This window comes from Corapipo altera, unplaced genomic scaffold (genome assembly GCF_003945725.1).
Source record: "Corapipo altera isolate COAL_440 unplaced genomic scaffold, ASM394572v1 48, whole genome shotgun sequence".
NCBI classification, from domain to species: domain Eukaryota; kingdom Metazoa; phylum Chordata; class Aves; order Passeriformes; family Pipridae; genus Corapipo; species Corapipo altera.
In genome coordinates this window covers 4,489,535-4,514,987 of record NW_020884931.1, presented here as the reverse complement: position 1 = coordinate 4,514,987, position 25,453 = coordinate 4,489,535, and the positions used below count along the sequence as shown (strand labels likewise).

Sequence of the window (25,453 nt, the reverse complement as noted above, 5' to 3'; positions counted from 1 at the left end):
TGAAACACTGCTGAATAAAGGTTTAGTGCAGAGGTTTCACCAGTGTTGATTGGATGAGGTCTAGCACTCGAAATGTCCAAACCCACTCCTTACTTATCTGAGTATCTATACTACTGTATTGCTGGATGTACTCCATGTGAATGTCCTGGGTTTCCTGGGGTATCTTTCACAGTTTTACAATCACTGCAACTCCTCTCTGAGTCTGTGACTGAGGACTGTTTGGTTTTTAGCTGTGGTTTCTTCTGAGATCCGAAAAGATCCCATGAGGGAATGTCAGTGTCCTACTATTTCCTGTCCTACTCTGTCCTGACCTGCTCTGTTGCATCTTGCAGGGACCCACCATCCTAGGAAGAAGTCCTTTTAAAAGGCCAAGCCAGGGATATCTAGCCTACCTTTACCAGGAAAGGCTGCAAAATGCAAGGAGACAGTGCATCACCCGTCTGAGAGCCTTCCCTGGGCGTTGGTGAGATGGCCTGCCAAAAATGTCACAGGTAAGAGTTACTGGTACAGCCCTTTTCACAATCTGACACTTGTTTACTGTCTCAAGGGTGTGATGGCACAATTTCTCCTTAAAACTACATGGACACAAGCCTCCTCTGTGCTGCAAAATGCATCATCCTCGTAGCCAAGTGAATCGGCACGTACCCAGTGCAGCAGCCAGGAATGATCAGCGCTGCCTTCCCCCTTCCAAAATGGAAAATTAATTTCTGCTTAAGCAGATGACACCAGCAACCACAGAAGTCTCCCAGCCTCACCCCAAGGTTGTTGCTGTCTTCTGTATGCTTTACTCTCCTTCCTATTCCACATCCAATGGTCAGCTGAATGGTCAGTTCCCAAATGGCCCAAACTCCACCCAGAAGAAGAAAAAAAAAGCCATTATCTAAACTATGGCTATTCTGCAAGTGCTCCAAAGAGCACCTCATTACTCCTTTTTTTTACAATTCATGATTTCTACATCCCTACATGGAGAAAACCAGCAACCCAGACCCACAGAGAGGATTTCACAGGAGTGCCTGTCCTTTTGTCATGAAGAAAAAGTGAATAAGGCTTTCCTATTGTGTGATGTGGTCCATGGTTTCTGCAGCTGCTGAAAACACCAGTCAGAGTTTGAGAACTGACCCTGGGAAGTATGGAGAGAGAAGTTCACGCAGACCTGGAATGCATGATCTGGTATTCTGCAGCTCTTTGTGCATACACATTTCATATAGTCCTAAGTAAAATTCCCACCTGAAACCAGCTTTAAATCGTCAGTTAGCCAAAGGAATCTGGTGAAGCTGCACTGCTGCAAGATTAGATAAGGGCCTGGAGAGCAGGAAACAGGCACCAATCTAGCTCTGGAATAGGGATCTTCTAGGAACAACCCCATGTGTCTCTGCCACCATCCCATGAACCTTCCCTTCAGCAGTAGAGCCACAGGCAAGTTACAGTGGCATTTGATGTATATGTTTGGACAGCCCAGACTTGTTTTTTCACTGTAAATGGCAACTTGCTGCTGTGCAAAGCTGAAATGCAAAGATTTGTTTGAGATGAAGGAGGTCAGGTTGGTCGGATGAGGAAAGAGTGCAACACACAGGGGTTTGCTTGCTTGGGCAACTGTGTGGCTCTCTGCATCTCAGTTAGAAATTATCAGTCCCTCAAGCAGGAGCCTGCTCCATGCAGCCAGAGGAGAGATGACCATTTGGCTGAAGAGATGTAAAATCAAGCTCTGTGGGCAGGGTCTTCAGTCTGTCAGGATTTTCAGTGGTAGCAGGTGCCCTGTTTCTCTTGGACTGATCTATACATGCCAGGAGTCCTGCTGCCTTGCCTAATAAGAAATACAAAACATGGAGGAAGGACAGTTCAACCAAGAGAGCTTAATCAAAGGAAATTCCTTATCTTCTCCCTTCTGCCCTTATCCTAGCAAGATTTGAGAGAAATACAGCCTTTTTGAAATGCTAGAAAACCATGAATGCTGCTATGCTGGCACTGACCAAGACACACAAACTGTGAAACACCGAGGTGATGCTGTGATTGATGTGATATCATGCCCACTTTTGCAATTTTCAGCCATGAAGACTTTGTCTACAGCCACACTTCAGGCAGTGTCAGTGAGCCCAACCGTGGTGACAAAAGAGGACAGCAGCGGTAGAACTGTAAATAGAAACCTACACTACGATGCTGCTGCACTCTTTTTTGATCACTCAGCCTTGCAGCAAACTCTCATTTCTCCTTTGTGCATTCTCTTACCTGAAATACCTTAGGACAGCCTCCCACATGTCAAAATATGGCTGCAAAAGAGGAAAAACGTGATCTCATAAAGATATGGGGGGTGGCTAAGATGTCAGTAGAGAGCTGCTGTGATCACTGCCACCTGGAGTCACTCTCCAGTCTTGGATTGCAGTTGTCTCACTTGGAATAATGAATTTATTTGCTCTTTGGCATGTGTCCAGCAGCATGGAGAACCTTCCAGGGCAGGGAAGAAAAGCTGTCAAGGAGAGAAGTATTAAATCCCCCAAGTAACATGTGCAAGACAAGACTGGTCACATGCAAAAGAGAGGGGTAAAAATCAAGGGGACTAAAAGATAGTGGAGAAAGAGATAAAAGTACCAATAAAAGGAAAGAGAAGAAGACCTTTAGATAACAAAGGAGAGGATTAGAATATGGAGGTGACAAGGGTGTGCCCTTGGCAAACAGGGCCCAAGTCAAATAGAAAAATAATCCTGCCAGAAATCAAAAGCAGAGGAGCTGAGCTTGAATAATAGGGGAAGAAAAACAGCTGTCATGTAAAATGGGAATGAGAGAACGAGGCATTTTGAATGTCTAGGGCAGGAGCTGCCTGAGCAGGGCAGCCCAGAGGGTGCTGGGTGGAGGGCAGGGATGCCTCAGAGAGCGTATTTGCAGAGAGGAGTGAGGCAACATGCAGGATGCTATCAGACAGCTTATCTGGGATGGTTGAGGCAGGAGGATGGATAGTGGGGGAGGAAGATGGAGATACTTTTCTATGCAAATATATGGTGCTTCTGTGTGAGTCAGACACCAGAAAATTGTGCTGTGGGCTTACAAAAGTCAAGATAACCCACAGAAATAATGTCTACCAAGTTTGTTGGATGGCATTTTCTTTTTCTTTTCTTCAGTGTGACTTTAAATAGCAAAGAAATGTGAGTCAATTCATGCACAGAAGAGAATTACTTCATCAAATGGCATATTAACCACTGCACTCCCCAGCTATGATCACCTGAAACTGCTGATTTAATGATCAGCTACAAATCCCCAGCTCAGGTGGAGCTTCCCACCCTCCATTACATATTCAACCTGAAAATCTACCAAACTGTACAGAGGCTTGAAATTCTTTGAAATGAAAGAGCCCAGAAAAAATGCAAGAACAAACCAAAATGTTTTTTTTGCAAATGCCATGATACACAAGAGACTAAGAATCTCTCATCTCCAAAACTAATCAGAAAAGAGGATGGGAAACATTTAGAATAGATGATAAGTCTGAAGCCGGAGCACTGACCTTGGCACATGCCTGAGAAGCAGCAGGGAAGCACAGAGAAGCCAGCTGAAGAAATCTCCAGTCAGTGTCACTCAGAGAGGGAAGATTTGTGGGGTTTAATAGCACCAGGGCAGCCAAGGGCAGAGAAAGACAGTAAATCTGTGTTCATATTGAAACAGGCATCTGACCTTACTGGGAAAGTTCAGATGTTTTGCTTTCTGGTTTTGAAACACTGGAGCAAAATTTGCTTCACATTTGGATCCTTTTCTCAATAACCATGAGACACAAGCTTTGACAAAGAAAAAAAAAAAAAGGTAAAATTCTCATAAAACCCCATTAATTTCAGCAGCTCAGGCACTCAGATACCAAACACTGCAGGACAGAAACAGAGAATCTTGTGACTGGCATTTGCTAAGTTGGAGTAGAAGGAAGAGCTCACCACATGCACGGGATGATGATTAGGGTTTAGGAGTCTGCCAAGAAAAGGTACAAAACAGTATCTTAACACTGCTTGCTGAGGCCAAGGAGCCTGAAAAGGGAAGAGAGGGGACTGTTTGGAAAATTTTTGGTGTTAAAAGAGGATGTGGCCTTTCTGCTATCAATCACCCAGCCTTCCCCTGCCCGCCCTGCCCTGTGTGAGTATTCTGGATGCACTCTGGAAGGTTGCCTCTCCTAAGCAGGTGCTGTACAAAAGGGAGGTAAACAGGGTCTTTTTCCTTAGATTTTCTGTTCTTCTTTCTTCTTTCATTCATCTGCAGAGATAGAGTTTTTTCCTTTGCTTGCACAGTGAATTAATGGCAGATTACTGAGTGTTCAGATAACTCAGTTATCTTATACGGACAACCACCTGCATCAACAGTTCTCATATTCTTCATTAAGGAAAATATCTCTAAGAGTGGGGTATGACCTTGTTCAGAGCATGCAATAGCAATATGATAAACTATTAAGTAGAGGCTTCAAGTTCCCTCACAGTACCACATGCTACAAAATCAGAGAGAGCACAGAGACAAATAGCAACAAGGATTTGTTTAAGCCTAGGGCTTGCTGCTACAGCAAGCTGTGCGATTGCCCACTCACTGCAGAAGCACCAGTGAGAGTCAGGTACACACATCCTGCCATTCTCAGGGTACCTCAAAACCCAAAGGTAGGTTGAGTTTTAAGTCTGTCTAAATTCAACACTAAATATCTCCTGCTCTTTCAGCCAGCCTCTCCTATATCCAGGTAGCTTCTTCCCTATTGCCCTTACCCTCATCCCACCCCCACCGTTTGCTCTTATCTCCCTCCCACTCCCAAATCCTTGATCTTCCTCTCCCTCCTAAGGTAGGGAGCCAGGTGCCAGCCATCAGACATACTCTGCTCTTGCCCTGTTGCTGTGTCTTCTCTGAACCTGGGCATCTTGCCCCAAGTCTGTTCCTGTTGGGATTTAGCAAATGCAGCCCCTTGATCTTTTCATATGCATTTGCCAGGTTCTTACGCCTCCCCCACGGGTGCTTTCTTCAAGGCCCTCTGTGTGTCTGAAGCTCTTATCAACTCCTTGGAGCAGAATACACGAACAGCACCACCAGGTCTTGAAGTCTTGTCTCACACCTCTCAGGAAATGTCTTAACCCACCAAGTCACATCCCCCTCCTAAGCACAGGGCTAAAGTCACAATATACTATTAGCTTCTTGTTGCCAAAACCGAAGAGAGACAGCAGTTTAATTTTCAAAGCAAAACAGATCATGCACATATAGAGGGAATCAGGTCTGAGCCAAGCACAGTCATCTTTCAGAGTGGGCATAACCACTTATCACATTGCATTTATTTTAACCCCATGGAAGATCTGTGCACAGAGCTGCTGGGCAAGCCTGGCCCTTTACTCTGGGATCTGAAATAACTGGTGGCACTGCACTGGGCCGGGCTGCGTGAGCAGCAGCCTGTGCTGGGGACTGATGTCACCAGGCTCTGACATCCTTCTGGTTCTCCAGTGCAAGGGGCTCCATCCCATATTTCTTACCCGTTGGTACAAAAGCCCTGAAAGGGGTTCAGCCCAGTCCCTTGGTCACAGGTAACATTCACGACACGATGGCTGCACCACCCCAGGTCACACTGTCAGACAGAAAATAGGGACAGCATTGCTCTCCCTTTCACTCCTCAGCCACATCCAAGCACCCACTGCCAACTGGGACAGTCTGGGGATGCCTGGAGTGTGGCCAAGTCACACTTCTGGCCTTGAAGTAAGATGCTGGCTGTATCCACCTCATTGTCTCCCAGGTGGAGGTGAATACACTTCCTGGGCTGACCAAAAAGGCAAAACTCCTCTTTTCTGTAGAGGGCTCTGGCAAGGAAGGGCTCTCAGGGGCACAGCTGAACATCCCCAATGGACAGGCAGCTCAAGTCTTTCAAGAATATGTCTCAAGCCATCTGCAAACCATGTCAGAGCAAGGACTATAAACAGCCCACCTGCTCAAGCTCTTCCTTATTACAGCCACGAGGGATAGAAAAATGACAACTGTAAATTAAAAACATGACATCACTGTGAGATCTCAGAACTCTACCTAAAAGCCTCAATATATAGATCTTGGTGTCTGTACGTTGGGAAGACCTGATAAACCTCTAAAAGCATTTGGAGGCTGTAAAGAGCTTTGTCAGAATGACTAGAAGCCATCAAAGGGAAATTAAGTATTCATCCAAAGATTTCCTCTTAGGCATAACGAAAAAACCTCAAAACCTAAGTCTAACATGCATTAACAATTTGTACTATCAGGACCCTGCTAAAGAAGCTGGAAATTATATGGCATTTTCATGCCAGCAGAAGCTCTGAGGCAAATGCAGTTATACGTGCAACCATACAAATGTCTCTGGTCTACAATTAATTTTATTTGTGAGATAATTATCCAGGGATTGCTTCTTTGATATAGCTTAAACTTAAGCTATGTCTTAACAGCAAAAGTGTGATTTTGTTCTTTCTTAAACTTTCTCTAAGTTAATGAAATCAGTTTTGTGTGACCACTGTTCCTTTTATTTTGGTCAGTCTCCTAATATAGGGAGAGGAACTTTTTACAAGGGCATGTAGTGACAGGACAAGGGGGATGGCTCTAAGTGGAAAGACGGCAGATTTAGACTGGATATTAGGAAGAAATTCTTTACTGTAAAGGTGGTGAGACACTGGCAGAGGTTGCTCAGAGAAGCTGTGGATGTCCCATCCCTGGAAGTGTTCAAGGCCAGGCTCAATGGAGCTCTGAGCAACTTGGTTTAGTGGAAGGTGTCTCTGCCCATGACAGGGGGGTTGGAACTAGATGATCTTTAAGGTTCCTTCCAACCCAAACCGTTCTGTGATTCTGTGATAAGATTTAAGCCTGTTGGCCTGTTCCTCTGCAGATGTAGAAATTGAGATCCCCGAGATACCAAGTCTTTGCAAGTTTAGTCAGGTTGACAAGATACTGCTAACTTTGCACTACTGAAAACTTCCATCTCAGGTTTAGAGACCAGAGGATTCATGTTAAAGATAGCCACAAAAACAAACCCAAAAAACAGTAAGTCTTGCTGGGATGACAAAATACCATGCAAGAGCTGTGTCCCTGAAGAGTCCTAGAAAGACCAAGGTGATGAGAGAAGCCAGAAGAGTTTGAACACATCAAAGGCTGCACTAGCAGCTACAAACCACTGCATGATAAAACCCATCATGTCCCATCCCCTCCAGGACTGAGCAGCAGAACTGCTCATGTGTGTTAGTTATCTAAAGGGGTGTGTTTGTTTTGTCAGCAAAGTCACAACTGGATGTCACACTACTGCATAGTCTTGCCATACATTCTGGGATGCTTCCCAAGCTCCAGTTCCTCAAGTCATGTAAGGCAGGATCATAGCAACACAAGGCAGTTTGCTCGTCCCTCAGAGATAGCTCTCTCAGTTTTAGCCATCCTAATTTCAAAAAGCAAGCCACTTCTGGACTTATACCTTCTGCATCTGGGGGGAAGAAGTAAAATCCCCCTTTATATCTAGACAGGACACAAGTAAAAGCAAGTATGCAGAATAGGAAGCGAGGAAATTCTGAATGTCTTCCTAAATGCTTCCAGCCCTTGCCTACGTATGACTCCATGCAGATATTGGCACCTACAAGACGTTGGAAACTTCCTTGTCAGACTACCAGGGGCACAGCAGGATGCAAAACTACTTGTTAGGGAAAGGAAACTCCACTGAATCCAGACACAGCGCATTTTCCTTGCTGCAGGAGGCACACTACACTACTCCACAGGCATGGCTTTTAGGACATCAGTGGGATGACACTGTAGGAGCTGTGAAGTGTGCCAATGTTGGGAGGGAGAGAAGTGGCAGAAAGAAGCAAGCAGATGTCTTTCTGCCATCCTGCTTGTCTAGAAGAAGGCAAAAACCTCCTACTCTGATCACCTAACAGCACACTCCTTTACAATCAGAGCACCTTTGCCTTTATTCAATCTGAGATCCCTTTTAAACCAAGCCAGGATCCCATGGAGGAAATTAGTGAGCAAAAGGAAAGAGAAAATACGATTCCTGGGCTATGGACACAGAATTGCTCTGCTTTGCATCCAGCACATACTGCTGGTAAGCAAATAAGGACTCGTCACCAAGATATATCATCATGCTGGCATTAGCCCAGAAAGAGAAACTGAGGCAGGCTAGAAGTAAATAGAGGTCAGCACCAAAGATGTGCAGCCAAGCAGTGCAGCCTGACCTGCTCACAGCAGCCTTAGCCCTCACAGGTACATCCTCTAGAAAATGCAACCGTCTGCAGACAGGTAATGCAGAGCCTGAGCATGAACCCCACGCCCTGGAGCCTGTGTGTGTAAACCTGGGCTGCACGAAAGGCACTGACTGCTTTGCCCACAATTCGGTCACACAGGCTTCCTATTCCACACCGCAGAGCCAGTGGTTACCCTGCACTCATGTACAACATACATTGCAACAAAATTTACTGTGTAAAAGTTACCTTTCTTCTGCTGTAACAAAGTAGACTTGTTTTTAATAGTCTATAAATGTTACATCTCTATCTCCTAACGAAAGCTTTCAGGCCTGGGAAACCTCACCATTTATTTCCTCATCAGGGGAAGCATGTCAGCTGCTGTCACAAGACAGCCATTGGAACAACTCTGAAACCATAAAGGGAACCAGCAAGGGAACTGAGAAGGCTTTTTGCCTGAAGGATGTCACAGCAGTCAGAGATCAAAGAGTCAGCCCATTTCCAGATTTATGAGTTGGGAACAGGTCTGTTAGCTCCCAGTACTCACTCTTTCCTCAGTATGTATTCAACATACATTGATTGTCGTCTTAATGAGAAGTCTGACACTGAAAACCACTACACTCCTGGATAGTCTGTTTCAGTTTTGTTCTCTTCTAGCTCAGCATTAGATCCATGTGGTGGCAGTCCTAGAAGCACCCCAGACGGGATCCCCTCATCTCCCTCTTGTTCCATCTGGCAGTGTGCTCTCGCTTGCACAGCTGTCCCAGGGGCTGCTGGTAACCCACAGGTGGGAATCTCAGTTCTGGTTAAAAAAACCCCCCACAACTACTGTTACTGTACAGTTAATTTAACTTGGATTAATTCCTTGACTGCACTGTGTGGACTGACACACAGCTTAGACACATGCCCAGCTAAATGGAAGACATCAGGATGGGGGTAAACAGTGGGGTGCCTGTGGTGCCAGCAGCTCCTTAAGCCTGGGCTGTTCCTGAAAGAAAAACATATGTATGTGTGTGAAAAAAACACATTTCCTCAAAAACCTGTTTTCTTTGTCTGGCAAACTTAATCAAACTTAACCAAATCCTTGAAACTAAAGTCAATGTTCCTGTAAGGGCAAAGCAAGATTAAATCCTTCAGAAACCTAAAGGATGTCACATCTCTATTCTTCATTACTCAGAAAAGAAACTTCTGCTATGTTTTTAAGCAAATATAATTAGATGTAAAATTGGATAAAATATTCATCATGTAAATGCATTACAAAGTATTGCATTCCCTTTTGGTGCCACCTGTGGCATCTTCTAAATCTGCACAGAGCCTGCAGAGGAATTTAACCCTCCTGTAATAAAAATGTAAAATAATGCTGTCTTTGCTTTCTGGATCACCACTCACTGTGTTTTTTCTCACAACTATGTCCTCTCATTACTCCGCTAATTGAGAACACTGTACAAGTCTCATGTTTCTGACCACTGTCAGTAGACTACAGGCCATGATTTTGGGAATAACCTAGAAACTTCCGTAATGAAAGCACCTGGATTGCTGCATGTGCAAAAGCACAAATGTATTAGAGCTTTAGGAATAAAAGTTCCAAAAATGGCTTTTAACAATCAAACCACAATTTTCCTTACAAAGTCACTTTATTTAGGAGACAGTTAGGTAGAGCAAAATGAGGGCAAACCGTTTTTTAAGTGCCTTGGTGTTGGTCAGAGTGTGTGGGCTGGCAAACAGTCACGGCAGAACTGTGTGATGAGCAGGAGTACACAGGCATTAGCAAGTGGGTGGGAAAGGCGATGACACCCGCGTCTGCCTCTGCCTCGTCTGGCTCTGGCTCTCCAGGTGCATTTAACTTGCATCTTAAAAAGAAAGAGATGTTTTTGCAGCAGCAGGCACAGCAGGAGGCCATACACCGGCGAACAGCTGGCAGCAAAGCACTGCAAGCAGAGCAGCCGCAGCCACGGGAAGAGATAACTTCTGTTTGCTTTACGTCTCACACCATGCAAGATTCATCACTCGCCAAAGCAGACAGCTGCTGGAGGACATCTACCTCCATACCAGTAGATGGAGGGAGCGAACTCCATAACCCTATCAGCCCAGATGTTTTATCAGAAATAACCCAGCTGGGGGACAGCCTCCCAACACCAAGTTGTTTTGCCCACAAAGGACAGATGCAAAGCTCCCTCTCCCCTCTCCCTTCCGCTGTCCATATTCCGCGCAGGGAGCCGAGGGCTGCCGGCCATCACCCACCCCGTCGGACAGGCCTAGGGCTGCGGTGCCCGGCCACCTCCAAGTGCTGTGGGCTGAGCGAGGCAGGGGCCGCCCGAGCCGGGCACCTCCCGGCCCTCAGCCCGGCGGGGCCCCAGCGCTCACCTTCCCCGCGGGGCAGTGCCGCCCCCTCGAACCCCCGCCCCCGCAGAGCCCCCTTCCCCGGCTATAAAGGGCGGGGCACGGTCCGGACCCCTGCTCGCCGCTGCCATGGCCGCGCTGCGCTTCGGGGGGTCCCCGGCGGAGCCGCCCGCCTTCCCCGGGGGCAGGTGGGCGGGGGGCGGCGGGCCCAGCCCGGCCTCGCCCGCCCTCAGGGCTCTTCCCTCGGCCGAGCCGTCGGAGGGGGCGCCGGCGGCCTCGCAGCGTCGGAAGCGGACGAGCTTCACGGCGGCGCAGCTGGAGACGCTGGAGCTGGTTTTCCAGGACACCATGTACCCGGACATCTATCTGCGGGAGAAGCTGGCGGACGCCACCCAGATCCCCGAGTCCCGCATCCAGGTGAGGGGCGTCGGCCGCGCCGCGCCCGCCGCGCCGGGGCCGCCCCGCCGCCCTCACCGCCGCCCTCTCTCCCCAGGTGTGGTTCCAGAACCGCCGCGCCAAGTCCCGCCGCCAGCGGGGCCCGCCCCGCCCCGGCCCCGCCGCGCCACCACCATGCCCGCGGCCGCCCCACTTCGCCGCCCTGCGAGCCCCGGAGCGGCCCCGCCGCGCCCTCCCCGGGGCGGCCCGGGCGGAGGACGGCTCGGCCCCCTACGAGTGGCCGCCGGCCGCCGCCTTCCCTCCCTGCCCCGGCTTCGAGGGCTTCCCGCCCGGCCAGCCCGGCCGGGCCGAGCCCGCCCCGTTCGCGGGGAGCGCCGCCGGCCCCTTCGCGCCGGCCCGCGCTTTCTGCGGGCAGTACTCGCCCGTGTCGGACGCCGAGGACACCAGCGGCTACTCCGAGTCGGGCTCGGAGTGGGAGGAGAACGCGCTCAGCGCCTTCCGCGCCCTCTGAGCGCCGCCCCGGCGGGACGCGGCCCGGCCTGGGCAGAGGGTTAACCCACAGCCCAACCCGCCGAACCCCGTCCCGGGGTGCGCTGCTCGGGCGGGGAGCAGCCACACAGCGCGCTACCTCACCCCTGCTGCTCTGCCACTGTTGCACTTTATCCGGTAGTAACTGATTTTACCTATTTATTTAAGAAAGATACGGGTCGGCTCCATCAGCTGAGGACATCTTTTCACACTGTACTTAAAGCTTTCTGATAGCGTGTTTTGTATTTCTATTTAACCTTCTTTAGCCAAAAAGCTAACCAAATCCACTGTGTTTTGGGGGTGGGGACTGATCTTAGAAAAGAGTGGGATGGTCTGTCGGGGTTTTTTGGAAAAAAAAAAATAAAGGTTTACATTTTTGCTCCGCTTGTGTGTGTTTTAGCAGGGTGTCTTACCTTGGCTGACATGAGGTAGAAAAGTGGTAGATATCCCAGCTACAGGTTCTCTTCCCGGGTCCAGGAGAGCCACAGCTGCGGTTCAGCTGCCAATGAGACCTAAGGGCCCTGAAGGATGGGTTAGAGAAACGGCCTTAAACTCCAAATCTCAAGTGCTCAGACAAAAGCATCCAGTCTGCCACTTGAGCCAATGTCAGTGTTAAATTACAGAAAAGTAGGACTATTTTGTGGACACTGTAAAGGTGCTTCAGCTTTGAATTCTAGCGACTCCACAGAAGCTGTTCAATGATGAGTTGTGGGCTGAATGGCTCTGCACTGAGAATGCCAAAATTAGTAGTAACAGAAGCCTCTCCTGTAATTCAATTTATTGAGGAAGGATAAATTAGTGCATATGTATTCTGAGGATAAGGCCAACCTACAAAGTGGTCTGTCAGAGCCTACCAGAGCGAGCTGTAAGACTAAAGTTAGGGGAGAGCACCTGAATGCCATGAGGTTCAGAAGCACAGGAAACAATACCCATGTACTGGTGGCAGAAATATCCTATGTCAGGAATCACGCTCCTGCTAGAATAAGGTTACCAACGCACAAAATCCCTCAGTGCCACCCCATAACATACCTGTGCTTGTGAGATCTGGGACAGCTGAACCCTGGCTGGACTGCAAGCTTGTAAGTGAAGTGGCATAGCAGGATTGCTGATTAATATTCTCCCTCCAAAAAACACAGCTGCCCTTGAAAAAACATGAAGCAAAAACCAACCAACCTCAGGACAGCACCTGTCTCCCAAGTGGACTTGGGTGCAAAAGGAGCTGCTATGTTGAGGGTCAGGAAGACCCCTGAAGAGAAGCACTTACAAAAAATGCGACCATCATTTCTTGGAGGCTCACAGTAAATTCAAGTTTACTGATTTTAAGAAACGAAAGTAACTTGTTCTGCTTCTGCAGACTTCAGTTACAGTAGCTGCAGTGAGTTCTTGAGACTCCTGCTATGCTTAGGGCACATTCAGCAAAAACAGTCATATTTGTTACTGTCACCAAAATTCAACATTAGCTCTAACGCAACAGATTGGTACCCAAGGAGAAATGCAGCCTCTCAAAGAAAAGATGTGTATATTCACATTGCCAGCAGGAACAGACAAATGACATGTGTAAGTACACAGGTATGCTTGTTATAAATGGTGTATCTTCCTCTTACCCTGCAATAATTAAAGAAAGGATAGTGGGGTTTATGAGCAGCAGAAGACAAGGACAGGGCTGCAAGGGGACGGTTCCTTTTTCTCAAGTTAGCTGTAGATCAGATTCGTTCCTGTCTACTAAACCTATTTACCTTAAGTTAGGCTGTGGCACCTTTCTCTGTTTAAATGAAAAGGGTGATGGGAAAGGACACATTTCTGTCTTCTTTACCAAACAGATGGTAACATCACAAAATAATGGGTAACATCGTTACAAAAGCAATTGCAGGGACCACCATAATGTTCTACTGCATTATGAGAGGTAAGTTTCCATGGGTAATTCAGCTAAATTACTGTTTAGCATTATTTTGTAATATTTCTTGTAAAGTTTCTAAGTACCTTTTAAAACAGCTACTCACCTTGTCCTCATAACATTTCTTTTTTTCAGCAATTAACTTCTCTTAAAAAAATGACCTGAGACCATCTGCAAAAAAGTTTGCATTTTTGTGAAATATATCAACTCTCATAGCTCAATTTATTCAGTTACAAATTTCATTGAGAATAAAAGATTTATGCATTTCTCTTAATTAACAGAACAAGTTTAGCTAAATATAAACTCTGCACTAAAGTTTTGCAGTGGCACAATACCAACACAGAATACAGAAGCATCTTTAAACTATACAAAATTTTTAAATTGAAAATAATCCTGTTTACATATTCTTTATACATTAACATATAAAAGACCTTATTTAATGAGGCATCTAAAAGAATCAAAAACATCTCTACAGCTATCTCTGAAAATTCAAATCTGGAAACAATTCATTACACAGAAGCTTTACAAGACTATTTAAACAAACCAATACACACTTTTTACAAGATTAACATTCCAAAAGGTTAATTCCAATTCCTAGGCAGGTTGTCGCTTTTTATTTTTGTAGTTTACCTCACTGGTTATATTTCATTATAAAAATGTTCATATTTATATATGTTGGGTACTGTTGAATAACCAGTAATCTAATTTAAAAGTTGTGCAAAACAAACAAAAATTTGGAAAAACAGTATGTTTAACCAGTCATTTATATAAAATACCAACCACAGCACTTCTTTTGCCCAGTGTGAAGGGAAAAAGCCATAACCAATTTCTTTCTGGAAAGTTACCAGTTACATTTTTATATTCCTTCATTACACTCCTTCTATAAGTTACGATAAGTTAAGAGCTCCAACAAGACACTGACTGATTGATAGACCTGCCCAACATCCTCATGTTTACAGCTTATATTTGCTGCCTGTATCCTGCTGCTGCTTTCTTAGATCAGGGACGGTGCTGGCAGTTCTCAAGAACAACACAGAAGTGTAGCTTTACACAACAAAGACCTGCCATGTGGCTACTAAACTGAACCATTTCCTCTTCGTCACTTCTAACATACCAGGAGACCCAACAGCAAGAGGTGCACAGAATTAATCTGAACTTTTAAAAACTAAGTTCAAATTATATGAAAGTATGTTTTCAAGTTTACTATAATAAATGCAATTACTAAGAGATTACCAGTTAGCAAAACTACTGCATGTGAATAACAAATGGAGAAATCTAATGTAACGCTGGCCAGTAATGCTGGTTTTCTTAAGAAGCGGATATAATAGATTCAAAAGGGTCCTTTCTGAGAAGTTTTCTTTTCCCTTATCTTCTGGCAGTTAGGATATTTGGTGAAGCCTATAGAAAGGAAGGTTTTCCAGAACTACTTGCTGTACACTTGAGAGGAAGTTTTCAGTCTCTGTTGGTGTTATTAGCTGCAAAAGCATGTAAATTTCCCATCTGGCTCAGACCACTCTGAATATGTGCAACATGGATCTCAACGTTATTCTGAAAACAGCTATGGGAAGAAAAGAAGGAGGAAATAAATAAAAGTGTTTAACCCCACATTTAAGAGTTGCGTCTGAATATTTTTATAGTGAAAATCAAGATGTGAACACAGCCAGTATAAAAATTCAGATGAATTGGAGAGCGGTAGAAACAAATGCAACCTGATAGAGAAATATGTGAAAACAGCATTTGCACAAACCTCTGCATGAAATCAAGAGTTACTGACTTGGGTACTTTAAGTAAGGCTTTAACATGACCAGAGTTAGTGAAATCAAAATATTATGAAGACATGCTAAAATGCCCAAAATAAGTACAATGAAATGAAAACATCACATTCTTCGCTGGGTACATCAGCCTTTAGTTGAATCCATTCTAATGTGTAATTTGCAGTGTTGATCGTAGAGAAGTTTCACTAATGCTTGGGGTTTTTGTTTTTACTAATGAAAGATGCTATAAAATAGCATTTCTCAATAACTGTTTTGAAATAAAAGGCTATTCTACTATCTTTGGGAAAAAAAAAATTAAAAATTTAAAGACTCGCGTGCAGCCTCCTGTTTAAATGCAGCAATACAAGTAATAAGAGTATAAGAAAATACTTAGCATTTAGGTATATTTTCTAAATGATGTAATTTAGCAGCATCTTAATTATTTAAAAAATGCTGGTCACAAATTGCTGGAGGCTGCAGTGTACTCCAGACAAGTATCACCACATTCTTGCTATTTTTATAATGCCTCCTCCATCACCTGCTTATGACAACTGTTGAAAAATGGTCCATCAAGACTAGATGGGCCTTTGATCTGGCACAATATTGCTGTTCTTCTGTTTCTTGGCTTAAAATCATGCTAATGGAAGCTGGTCTCATGTGCCAGCTTTTGGTATTTACAGACAAGAGGTTGAGTATGCTAAAAGAACACTGAAATTGTACTGTTCTGTAGTTTAAAGAACTTGTAAGTGGGATTTCAAAATCTGAAAATGTTCTAAATGACTAAAGAACAAGAAAGTCTAGTGTTGCTGCACCAATTCAGCACTTTTTTTTTTTAACAGGTTACTTCACTGATAGGTTCAAACAGAAAACTGCTCATTTCACATACCCTGTGAGAAGCCTCTTTTTAGATGGTACCCTTCCTGTTAAGTAAAAGTTACCAGATTAAACCTCTGAATTTTAATCAAATGTTCATCTCTAAAATACAGTAAGAACTGCCTGCTGGCACAAAATGGGTAATTAAGAATATTCAAAAAGTAATACCTGATATTTGAGGAGTCTATTGAATTCTTAATGTCATTTAATGAATCTGTTAATGATTTAAATTCAAAGGAATTCAGATCACCTCCTTCTGCTAGACACTGTAGGGGAAGAAAACAAAAATGTTCTCACAGTTCAGCACAAAGAAACTGGCAGAGCTTTAATACTACATATTTTATGGGAGATGCTATTTTTTGCAAACACTGTACCTTGATTTGCAGTAATATTGCTGTAAGCCTAGAGATAAGATCAGTTAAATTTTCACTCTCAACACAAAGTTGTCCCGTTGATGAGGTATTTGCTTGCCTGACGACCTCCTGAGCTTCCTCTTCACACCTACGCCTCAGATCCGTGGGTTGGTCAGCAGGCTGGAGGCCCTGGTCAGGAGCAAGCTGCATAGATATAACAGACAGAAATTAGGAATAAAAAATAAAGAATTAAGAATGTCCTTTGCATTTGGTGGATGTGTGAAATGAAATTATTTCAAAGAAAGTTCACAGGTTTATAATACACAGTACTTTTTCTTCATGTATGTCTATCTAAAAACAGGCCACTGGTATCAGCAAAGTGTCTGTTGCTCAGACAAAGGCAGAGACAGAGAAGGAATCCAACACAGCCACTAACGGTTTCATTTCAAAGTGACCCCCACCTATGCCCTATTCCCAAGGAATTCTGTTTTCTACTTAGATTAAGCAAAACCAAACAAGTACATACGGATTCCAGCAAAATCTTACCTCATAACAATACTGTTGAACTTTATGCAAAACTTTATTTAAGTCTTTGTTGAGTTGTTCCAGATCTAGAACAATAGTTGCATATCTCCTCTGAAACTCAATGCTTATTGGCATGGAATAGGATTTCTGTGGAAAACACAAAGCACATTAAAGTTAATACAGTACTGAACATTTATAAATTTGGAACTCATCAAAAGGAACTTTCACTGGAAAATAATACTGAGATATTTGAAATCCCAGTGTTTAATAAAAAAAAGTTAACATACAAAATATTAAAATGCAGTATTACTATTTATAATTCCAAGTGACAAGTGTGTAGGTAACAACCACGCTTTTATTCTCTTCTTAAAAGTGCTACAATAATCTATGGTGGTAAATGCTACAGAAGATGACAGTGGTCTGACCTGCTTATTTCTCCAATAGCTGGGCATGGCTTCTCTCTACTGGTTCAGCAGAAAACTATCCTGTCAGCAAGGGAACAGTATAGGACAATATGGCCTCGACCACCTCTGCTGCAGGATGGGAGGCACATTTGGCTAGTAAGTTAGTGGTCACTTGAGGATGACTCAGTGCTACACACCTTCTGTTACAGCTAACAATTCTGCCAAAAAAGAGAGTTACTAGAGCTTATATTTCTTAATGTAAGTATTTTGTAAGCACAATTTCCACAAAAGAATAAATACCAGAATACAGTACTTTTTTTCCTATACTCTTTTCAGAATATAGGTTGATGTTGTTTGGGTGATATTTACGAAATTGAAACAAAACATACAATATATTATAAAAGTTCCTCCAAAAAATACCTTTTGCAAGATAAGATGGATGTACTTCCAGCCACTAGTCTGAGATACAGGTATCTCATACAATCAAACCTGTAGCTATAGATTTTACAGCACAAGATAAACCAAATTGCAAAGCCAAGAGCCTTCATCAGGAGGATCCTTGTCAAAAACTCAAAATCAAGGTTTCAGTTATCAGTTCAGTTCAAAGTTAAACAATCACTGAAACAATCTTCAGGGATTTACAAGTCTGAATACCAAATCAACAGGGCTTTAAACTAACACCATAATTTCAGAATTCACTGGAAATCAGCATAAATTTGACACACTTTCTGCAGCTCTGGAACACAAGATAAAAACTGTAACTTTTAGACCTTCTCCAATGATCAGCTTCCCTAGAGCAGACGAGACTACTCCAGGTTAACCGTGAAAGCTGCAGACCATTGTGGATTCCCTGTCAGGAAAGGTTAAAGGCATTCTATGCTAGTGATGGTGAAAGGAATATTTCTCAGCACCAGCACTGTTTCTGATCCAAGATCTGGAAACAGGGACAAACAGCTGACCCGTTAGAAAAAAGATGGATTGGCTTTCAGTGGATGGAAACAAGTAACACCTCTGTCTGTCACATCTAGATGCTCTTCTCTGAAACAACCAGCATTACCTCTACCTTGTCTTTATTGCAGATCAAGTGAAAAAATGAACTGTCCATCCTTTTATTTGTATTTGTTTATCCAAATGTTTACTGTTTTATGTACATGGTAATTTGTTTACAGCCTGCAACCCTGACTTGTATAGTGATGTCAAAAAAATGAAATAGAAAATGTGCACTTTTATCCATTAATAGCTCCTCTGAAGGCATCCCGTGAGTCGTGTAGATTTATTATTATTGCCAAATAATAATGTACTACATTCAGTACCTGTTCTAATTTTGGTCAATTCTATTTATTTCTATATTGAATCAGTCGTTAAAAAAAAAATCTTTAAAAAAGGATTACTTTAAACCAAGCAGTGGTTTTACTCTAACAATCATCAAATCACAATTGTATGAATTATTATCATAGTCTGACAAAGTGTACACCTGAACGAACTCAAAGGATTTGATTTTATTCACTTTTGGGTATGCTATTGATGTTGAAATGTATTTGGGCTAGAAAAAGATTCTTGTTCAAAGGAAATATATTTTAAAGGAGAAACAACACATACACAGTGGCACAAATGTGGATGGGATTGCCAAGGGACAAAGAGGATTAGAAGACAGGCTAAGAATATGGCCCAATAGGAAGGTATCACATCCTCTATTTTTATCAGTGCAGCCTTGAATAGTAACAGAGGTTGTTTTATGATTGCTGGTTTACAAAGGAAATAGAGCAGGGAAGAATTTCAAAAGTATCTCTGAGTCCTTATCCAGGCTACAAGTGACCTAAAAGATATCAAATTTAACGTTTATTTCTGGATTCCTTTCTTCCCCATTGCTCTTTTTTGCTCTTTCAATTTTGTGGAATAAGAAGACCAAGAAAAATAACGATACAGTTAATTTATGATTTAGTAGCTGAAAGATGTGTTAACATCTGGGTTCTCGTCAGAGGAAGGCTACTGTCATTCCTATGATTTCCTTATCTATGCAAAAGTACCAATACCTAAGAAAAAACAAAAATTTTTTTATTTTAAGAAGAGTTGGTAATTTTTCAATTATCACAGTTAGAGGTTGCAATGGTATGTTTTAATCCACTTCTCTTTGCATCTCCTTTAGTTACTAACACACAAAATTACAATACAAAACATTTGATGCACAAGAAAAATAATATAGTAACTGAAATGACAACAAGGTTCTGAAGGGCTTCATCACAGCACAAAACAAGATAATTACAGAGACCTGGGGATGGGGCAGTAGGAAGCAGAGTAACAAAATGCACACACGCATATGATCATTGAAGGGACAAAATCAGAAATCTTACCACAATAAATCAAAACCTTCAACATTCAAATATTTTACATGAAAAAAGAAGTCAGAGTTTTGGTTTCAAGAAATAAAAGGGACCCCTCTTCCTCTCCACAAACCTTTAGCCTTCTGTCTGTACGCTGCAGAGACAACAGCCTGAATGGGCGCTGGCAGAAGGTTGAGACTGATATCTTTCTGCTTTCAAGTTGATTTATAGCCATGGGTGGTAGACGAGGCATTCTTATCATTTTGATTTACTGACTGCTGATTAGATAAAGTTAGCAAGAAAAACTATTCTGCTGCTGCTGCTGCTGCTAATTATGCTGTAGCTGCTCTGGTACTGTAATTTTAAATGCTGGTCAAGGGCACTCAGAGCTTTACATAGAAAAATCTCCAAAATGAGTAATTGTTTTAGTCAGAAAGCTAAGAAAATAAGCATCTAACATCTGCAAAGTAATATTACGATGAATGTCTTACCAGATAAACTTGTACCCCACGTTCTCAAAGTACATAGTATTTCCTAACTTTATGTGTCAACTAACAAGTGCTATCCTGATATTAACATTAATCAGTTTCCAAACGCTTTCAAAGGAGAATCATATTCAAAACTACTGACCTCTCTGACTTGTCTTTAAAAAATAATAAAAAAATTTCATATTATAGGAAGCAATCAAAGACTCTACTTCTAATTGTATCTATTTGCATCAGCTGTTAAAGCATATCCTGTTTTAAGAATTGAAAAGAGAACATTCTCACCAGCTTTTCTGCTTCTGTATTCATCTCTCTCAATTGTTTGATGTGTTCCTTCTTGATCATAAGGATTTTCGATAACCTGGTCTAAAACAAAGGAACTATTTTTAGAATGAATAGGTCCTTAAGCAGTTTTGAAATGCCATAGAAATTAAAGACAAAAAACCATATGTGTTTCTTTCATAATTTAAAATTTATTTCTCAGTTGTTCATCAAGTTAAGATGCAGAAATCAAATTTAATCAGAATTAAAAGACGGATTTTCTAGATATTTTTAAAGCATTTCCAAGTGCCATAAATTGATGAGTGCTAAAATCCGTCAGCTGAAATTCCCTCTAGGAAGGCTAATATAATTTATGGCCAGCAAGAAGCTGAAGAACCTTCTTTTTTTGGTGTTGTTTTTTCAGCCTGAAGAAGAGCAAAGGGTGTTATGGGGTCATGTACTACAATTAATATCACTCACCTTATCACACCTTTTTTCACACAGTTCTCAGCCTGTTCTCAGCTGTGCCCTCTACTGAGCACCAGCCCTTTGTGTAAACTCTTGCAGTAAAACCTGGTACAGGGATTGGGTCTGTTTTATACAGAACAATTCTGGCTTTCCATTTCCCTTTTTCATAATGGGAATACCCTGTTTCCCCTGCCCTTGGGACCTAGTAGGCTGAAGTGGAAATCACTGGGAGGGTTCTCAAACACACACATCACTCCTAGAACTATTCATACTTGAGGGCCCTGAGAGAAATCCTCGCTCCACTACAACCAGCAACAGTTTTATTACTGATGTAAACAGAGCCAAGATTTCGGGTTTAATAAATTCCAAAGGGGTTAAACTGCATCCTAGTAGTAAAACACGTGACTGGGAGAAATAGGAACCTCTAGTTCAACATATATCTGACTCACATATAATCCCTTTTGTTGATTTTCAAGTTCAGTCTTAACACAGCCAGGTTGCTTGCCCTCACAAATTGTAATAGAAAAATTTTCCAGGACCTCTTCCAGCTGTTGAGGAATATTCTGGGAATTTCTATGCTAAATGCATTCTTTTTCACTTCATAGCAATTTGTTCCAAATTGCCAAACAGCCAAAGCTGTTTTTCAGCTAAATATAGCTCTCCCTCCTTATATTTATCCCTGTTCATTCAGAGACAATAAAAGCATCTCTTCTCCACTGTTCTTTCACTATACTAATCAAATACAATCCTTTCCAGACTCCACTCCCATACAAAGTTCTTCATCTCCTAAATTTTTGTGGCCCTTTCTGTATATTTTTATCCATTCACTGTTATCTTTCCTGGCTGTGAGCACAGGAAGTCTGTACCAGTATTCTAAATGACACACCTGTAAACTAAATCTGTAAAATGGCATCAATACTTCTCTCTTTCTACCACAAATATTTTGCCAGATGCATGTGATGAACTGATGACGAGCCATGGTCAGAGTCACAGGCAATACTGCATTGGTTGTCACCCTCCCTATTATAGCTGCTCATTTCTGTCCTTGTGCTGTCCACCAATGTCTGTGCATTTTTTGCACTTTGAATTTTGCATGAAGAACCCAATCACGGAACCGATAATGACAAACCAATAAATTTAGAAAAGGCAAGAAAGGTTTAAAATTGTTACTTGTGAGATAGATTATCTCTCTGAAAACGCTTCTAACACACCACACAAGTGCTCATATTGCCAATAAAACACCTGGGAGGAAGGAAAGCACTGTTCACCATCTGCCACTGCTGCCAAAAGTTACTTGTCAAGCTTCGCTCTTGTCACCATCCAGCAATTGCCTAGCAAGTTTTCTCCTTCATGAAGTTGTTGAGTCTCCAAATTAAGCAGAATATATTATTTGCTCCCCAAATTTGCAAGGCATTCACTTCTATGCTTCACTTCTACTTTGAGGTCCAGACATACTCAAGGATGCACAGCCCCAGCTGTCCAGCTGATGAGCTTGGATTTTACATTATATTCATCTTATTCCCAGATATACTCCAGTAATCAAGATAATCTGATTCTTTTTACAAGAAACTCTGACCTGTCACTGTATCTATCATATCCACCAACTTTCTCTCAGAGGTACATTTTATTAATTAGACCTCCATTTTCATTTGCCAGTGTCATCTGTGAATGCTTTCTATCTATCCCTGTTTTCCTTGAAAAATTCTTCTATTACAGCTCTATTTTCAGCATAACTCATCCTGTTTATTCTTATAAGTAAAGAGTACTTTATTTACTCATTAAACCAGAAACAAGTTTTTAGTACAATGCTTTTTTCCACATTAAGAAAGATGAAGGAATAATCCTACCAGTATGTTTAGATTTGTACTTAAGACTTCATTTTTTAGTCAGAAAATACAAGCATCTCTAAATTAAGTGCATGATAACTTACTATGCAATATTTTCAAAATTTTCATCAGCAGAAAACAGTCAAAAATCCAGTATCAATTTTCAGGCTGTTCCTCCTGCATTTAAGCTGGGAAGATCCCTCTTTTCCCCACAGTGATCAGGCAGACACCAGGTCAATGTTCTGCCCGTGCTGCATTAAAACACTCCCTCTACTGGACACGCAGCGACCCGCTGAACATCTGCTTTGTCCTAGAGTGCTTCCTTTCGAATCGAATTTTTTACCCCAAAACAAAAAACCGAAGGAGGCAAGAAGAGGAGAAACATCCCAAAACCAAAACCAAAAAAACCCTCCAGCTGAGTGCTTGGAAAAACATCCTCCAAATTTGATGACCAGAATGTAAGAATGTAATCTATTGATTTTGACCTGCTCATACAGCTTATGAAATATTTAAGGATACATTATATATTGAACTAAGCATGAAAGACTTCTTTTGAAATTTATTACTCATTTATTGTTGACTTTATTCTTAATATCATAATGTTAATTTTTGAGCCAATCTTCTCCTAATACACATCTGTCCACAGTAAAACCCAGAAACTCAGTCTCTGATATCAAACTGTAAACATGTAGGAATTAATATAAAGATTTAGAAAGAACAATGATTAAAATAGTTGTTACAAGTCCCAATATTTGCTTGCAACTGCAAGTTATATGTAAAGAGAATATCCCTAACATTTATTTGTCAGTGTCTGCACATGATTTTGGATACACTTGCTTTTCTTTCAAAATAATTTCAAAATCTGTAAAAGAGAACTAAGGGGCTGAGTTGAAACCTTATTAAAGGTGTGTTGCATTTTTTCTGTTTTGTCCAAAATTTTTCCCATAAAATCGTTTCTTTATGGTGTCATAAATAACTGCCTGGCAGTAGTTCTCCAGTAGTGCTTCAAATCAAACATTTTCTGATCATTTACTTCCTGACTCACCATTAAATCAGAAAAAGGGCTTAAATTTCTTTTAGGTATCAGTATATAAGAAAGGCTAGAACATCCTGAGCAGTAGCCTTTAACATAAAAATACATCTGGTCTGGTGAATGCAGTGCAATCAATAATCAATATTCACCAGTCTCATGTGTGTCATAACATCAAATTCCAGTACCTCCTCAAACTTCTAATAAAAAAATTGATGCTTAAAAATGATGCTTCAAGTCCTTCCATAAATGTTTAAGCCTCGGGATTCTCTGTCAAAAAGGTGCATAAAGTCTCAAGTTGCTCACATAAACAAATGCCAAAAATCTGTGGACTGATTTTGTTCAAAATATTTTGAAAATCTTCAAGCAAAAATACATATTAATGCGGTATCTTTGTAAAATGCCACCATTTGTAATACAATCAAGAGGCCTATACTTGTAAAACTCAGATTTCTTTATAATGAGTAAAATATACAATCAAATGTGACTGAGGAATCACACATTTTCACATTTCAAATATACAAAGTAACTGTAAAGCTCAATACACCTTAGTTACCCAGTTTCACTGATCACAGTGACTCAAGAAGGATAGGCTGCAGACAGACTTTGTTTATGCTGCTAAACTGTATCTTTTGTGTATTTCAATTTTTAGCATAATTAACCTTATTGCAACTACATCTATGTTAAGTTTTCTTAGCTAAGCTAGATGCCAAGCCACATTTTTCAAAATAAGCTTCATAGAAGTTTTCCCTAAAAAAAAAATAGATAATTCTGTCAAATAAAATTCATTATGCTCAATGACCCAAATATTAATGTGTCATGTGAGCTACACACACAACTTTATTCTCTTGACCAATTATACAGACTTTAAAATCTGAGAGGCATTCAGCAATATTATTTCTCAGTTCTTAATATTTTAAACGTGGGTCAATTCCAATCTCCTTTGGCATGTTCAAAACTGCTTTCATTGTTAAGGAATTCAATCACTTAAGCTACACCAACACGAGCAATTACATTCTTCCATCGTCCTGGAAAGTAACTTGCTTCAGTGAATTTTGATACTCAATGAACTTCAGCTTCCTAACATTAATTGTCTGCACTCTTCTGAACTGGTGTACAAAAATCATGGAGGAATTATTTCATTAAGGTGAAGACAAAAAAGTGTTTTCTTATAGCATGGTATGTTTACTTGCAGGGAAATGAGTGTTGCTTTTCTTCTCCAACAGGGTAGGACATTGCATAACATAAAATATCGCATTATACAATATATGATAATGCACACAGGCAAATGTTCTTTGCACAATGCCAGTATATTTTAAATAAATGAGTCCAAACACAGCACAATGTTTGCAGGTAGAAATAATGTCTTTTTTTTTTTTTTCAGAGCAAGTGGTAGAGCTGGGAAAAAGAAGACACACTTTTGGAGACCCCTGTGGTCTGAAGAGCGGCATATTTCAAAGGTTATGAACAAGTGAGAAAATTAAGAAGGGGCCAAGGAGGGAATAAAACCAAATATTATTAACATCTCTTCAAAAGTTAATTTGGATATTACTGTCATAAATCAACAGAAGGTCATTTAACTGCGGAAGAATTGGCAGAATAAACACAAAAGGACAATACCACTTACCACTTGAATGAGGAATTCTACCGGAAAGCCTCCTAGTGTTTCACTATCTGTGCCTGAAATTTTGCTTTTCCACGAAGATTGTCCTAATAAAGGATCACTATCCTGTATAGGAAAAACCATTTAAATTAATAGCTTAGTTTTAGAGGGTTTTGCTAACCTTTTTATCTTGCTGAATAACCTCAGAAAATTAATCTCAAAAA

The 25,453-nt window shown here is 41.8% G+C and overlaps 2 protein-coding genes across 4 annotated transcripts in view; one reads left to right on the top strand and one right to left on the bottom strand.

Moving 5' to 3' along the window:
- The first annotated feature begins 10,637 nt into the window (after positions 1 to 10,637).
- Positions 10,638 to 11,415, top strand: MIXL1 (Mix paired-like homeobox). The gene is made up of 2 exons (XM_027659228.1): positions 10,638 to 10,925; positions 11,002 to 11,415. Exons 1-2 carry the CDS (start codon positions 10,638 to 10,640, stop codon positions 11,413 to 11,415), a joined length of 702 nt encoding a protein of 233 aa, XP_027515029.1.
- Positions 11,416 to 13,511: 2,096 nt separating this feature from the next.
- LIN9 (lin-9 DREAM MuvB core complex component) overlaps positions 13,512 to 25,453 on the bottom strand; it is a 40,506-nt gene continuing 28,564 nt past the window's right edge. For all 3 annotated transcript variants that reach the window (XM_027659245.1, XM_027659246.1, XM_027659247.1), the window contains 6 exons: positions 25,254 to 25,355; positions 20,327 to 20,407; positions 16,853 to 16,978; positions 16,328 to 16,510; positions 16,122 to 16,219; positions 13,512 to 14,884 (listed from right to left, as the gene is read on the bottom strand). In XM_027659245.1, the coding sequence (XP_027515046.1) occupies positions 14,779 to 14,884; positions 16,122 to 16,219; positions 16,328 to 16,510; positions 16,853 to 16,978; positions 20,327 to 20,407; positions 25,254 to 25,355 (696 nt within the window). In that variant the 3' untranslated portion in view covers positions 13,512 to 14,778. The remainder of the gene's footprint in view (positions 14,885 to 16,121; positions 16,220 to 16,327; positions 16,511 to 16,852; positions 16,979 to 20,326; positions 20,408 to 25,253; positions 25,356 to 25,453) is intronic.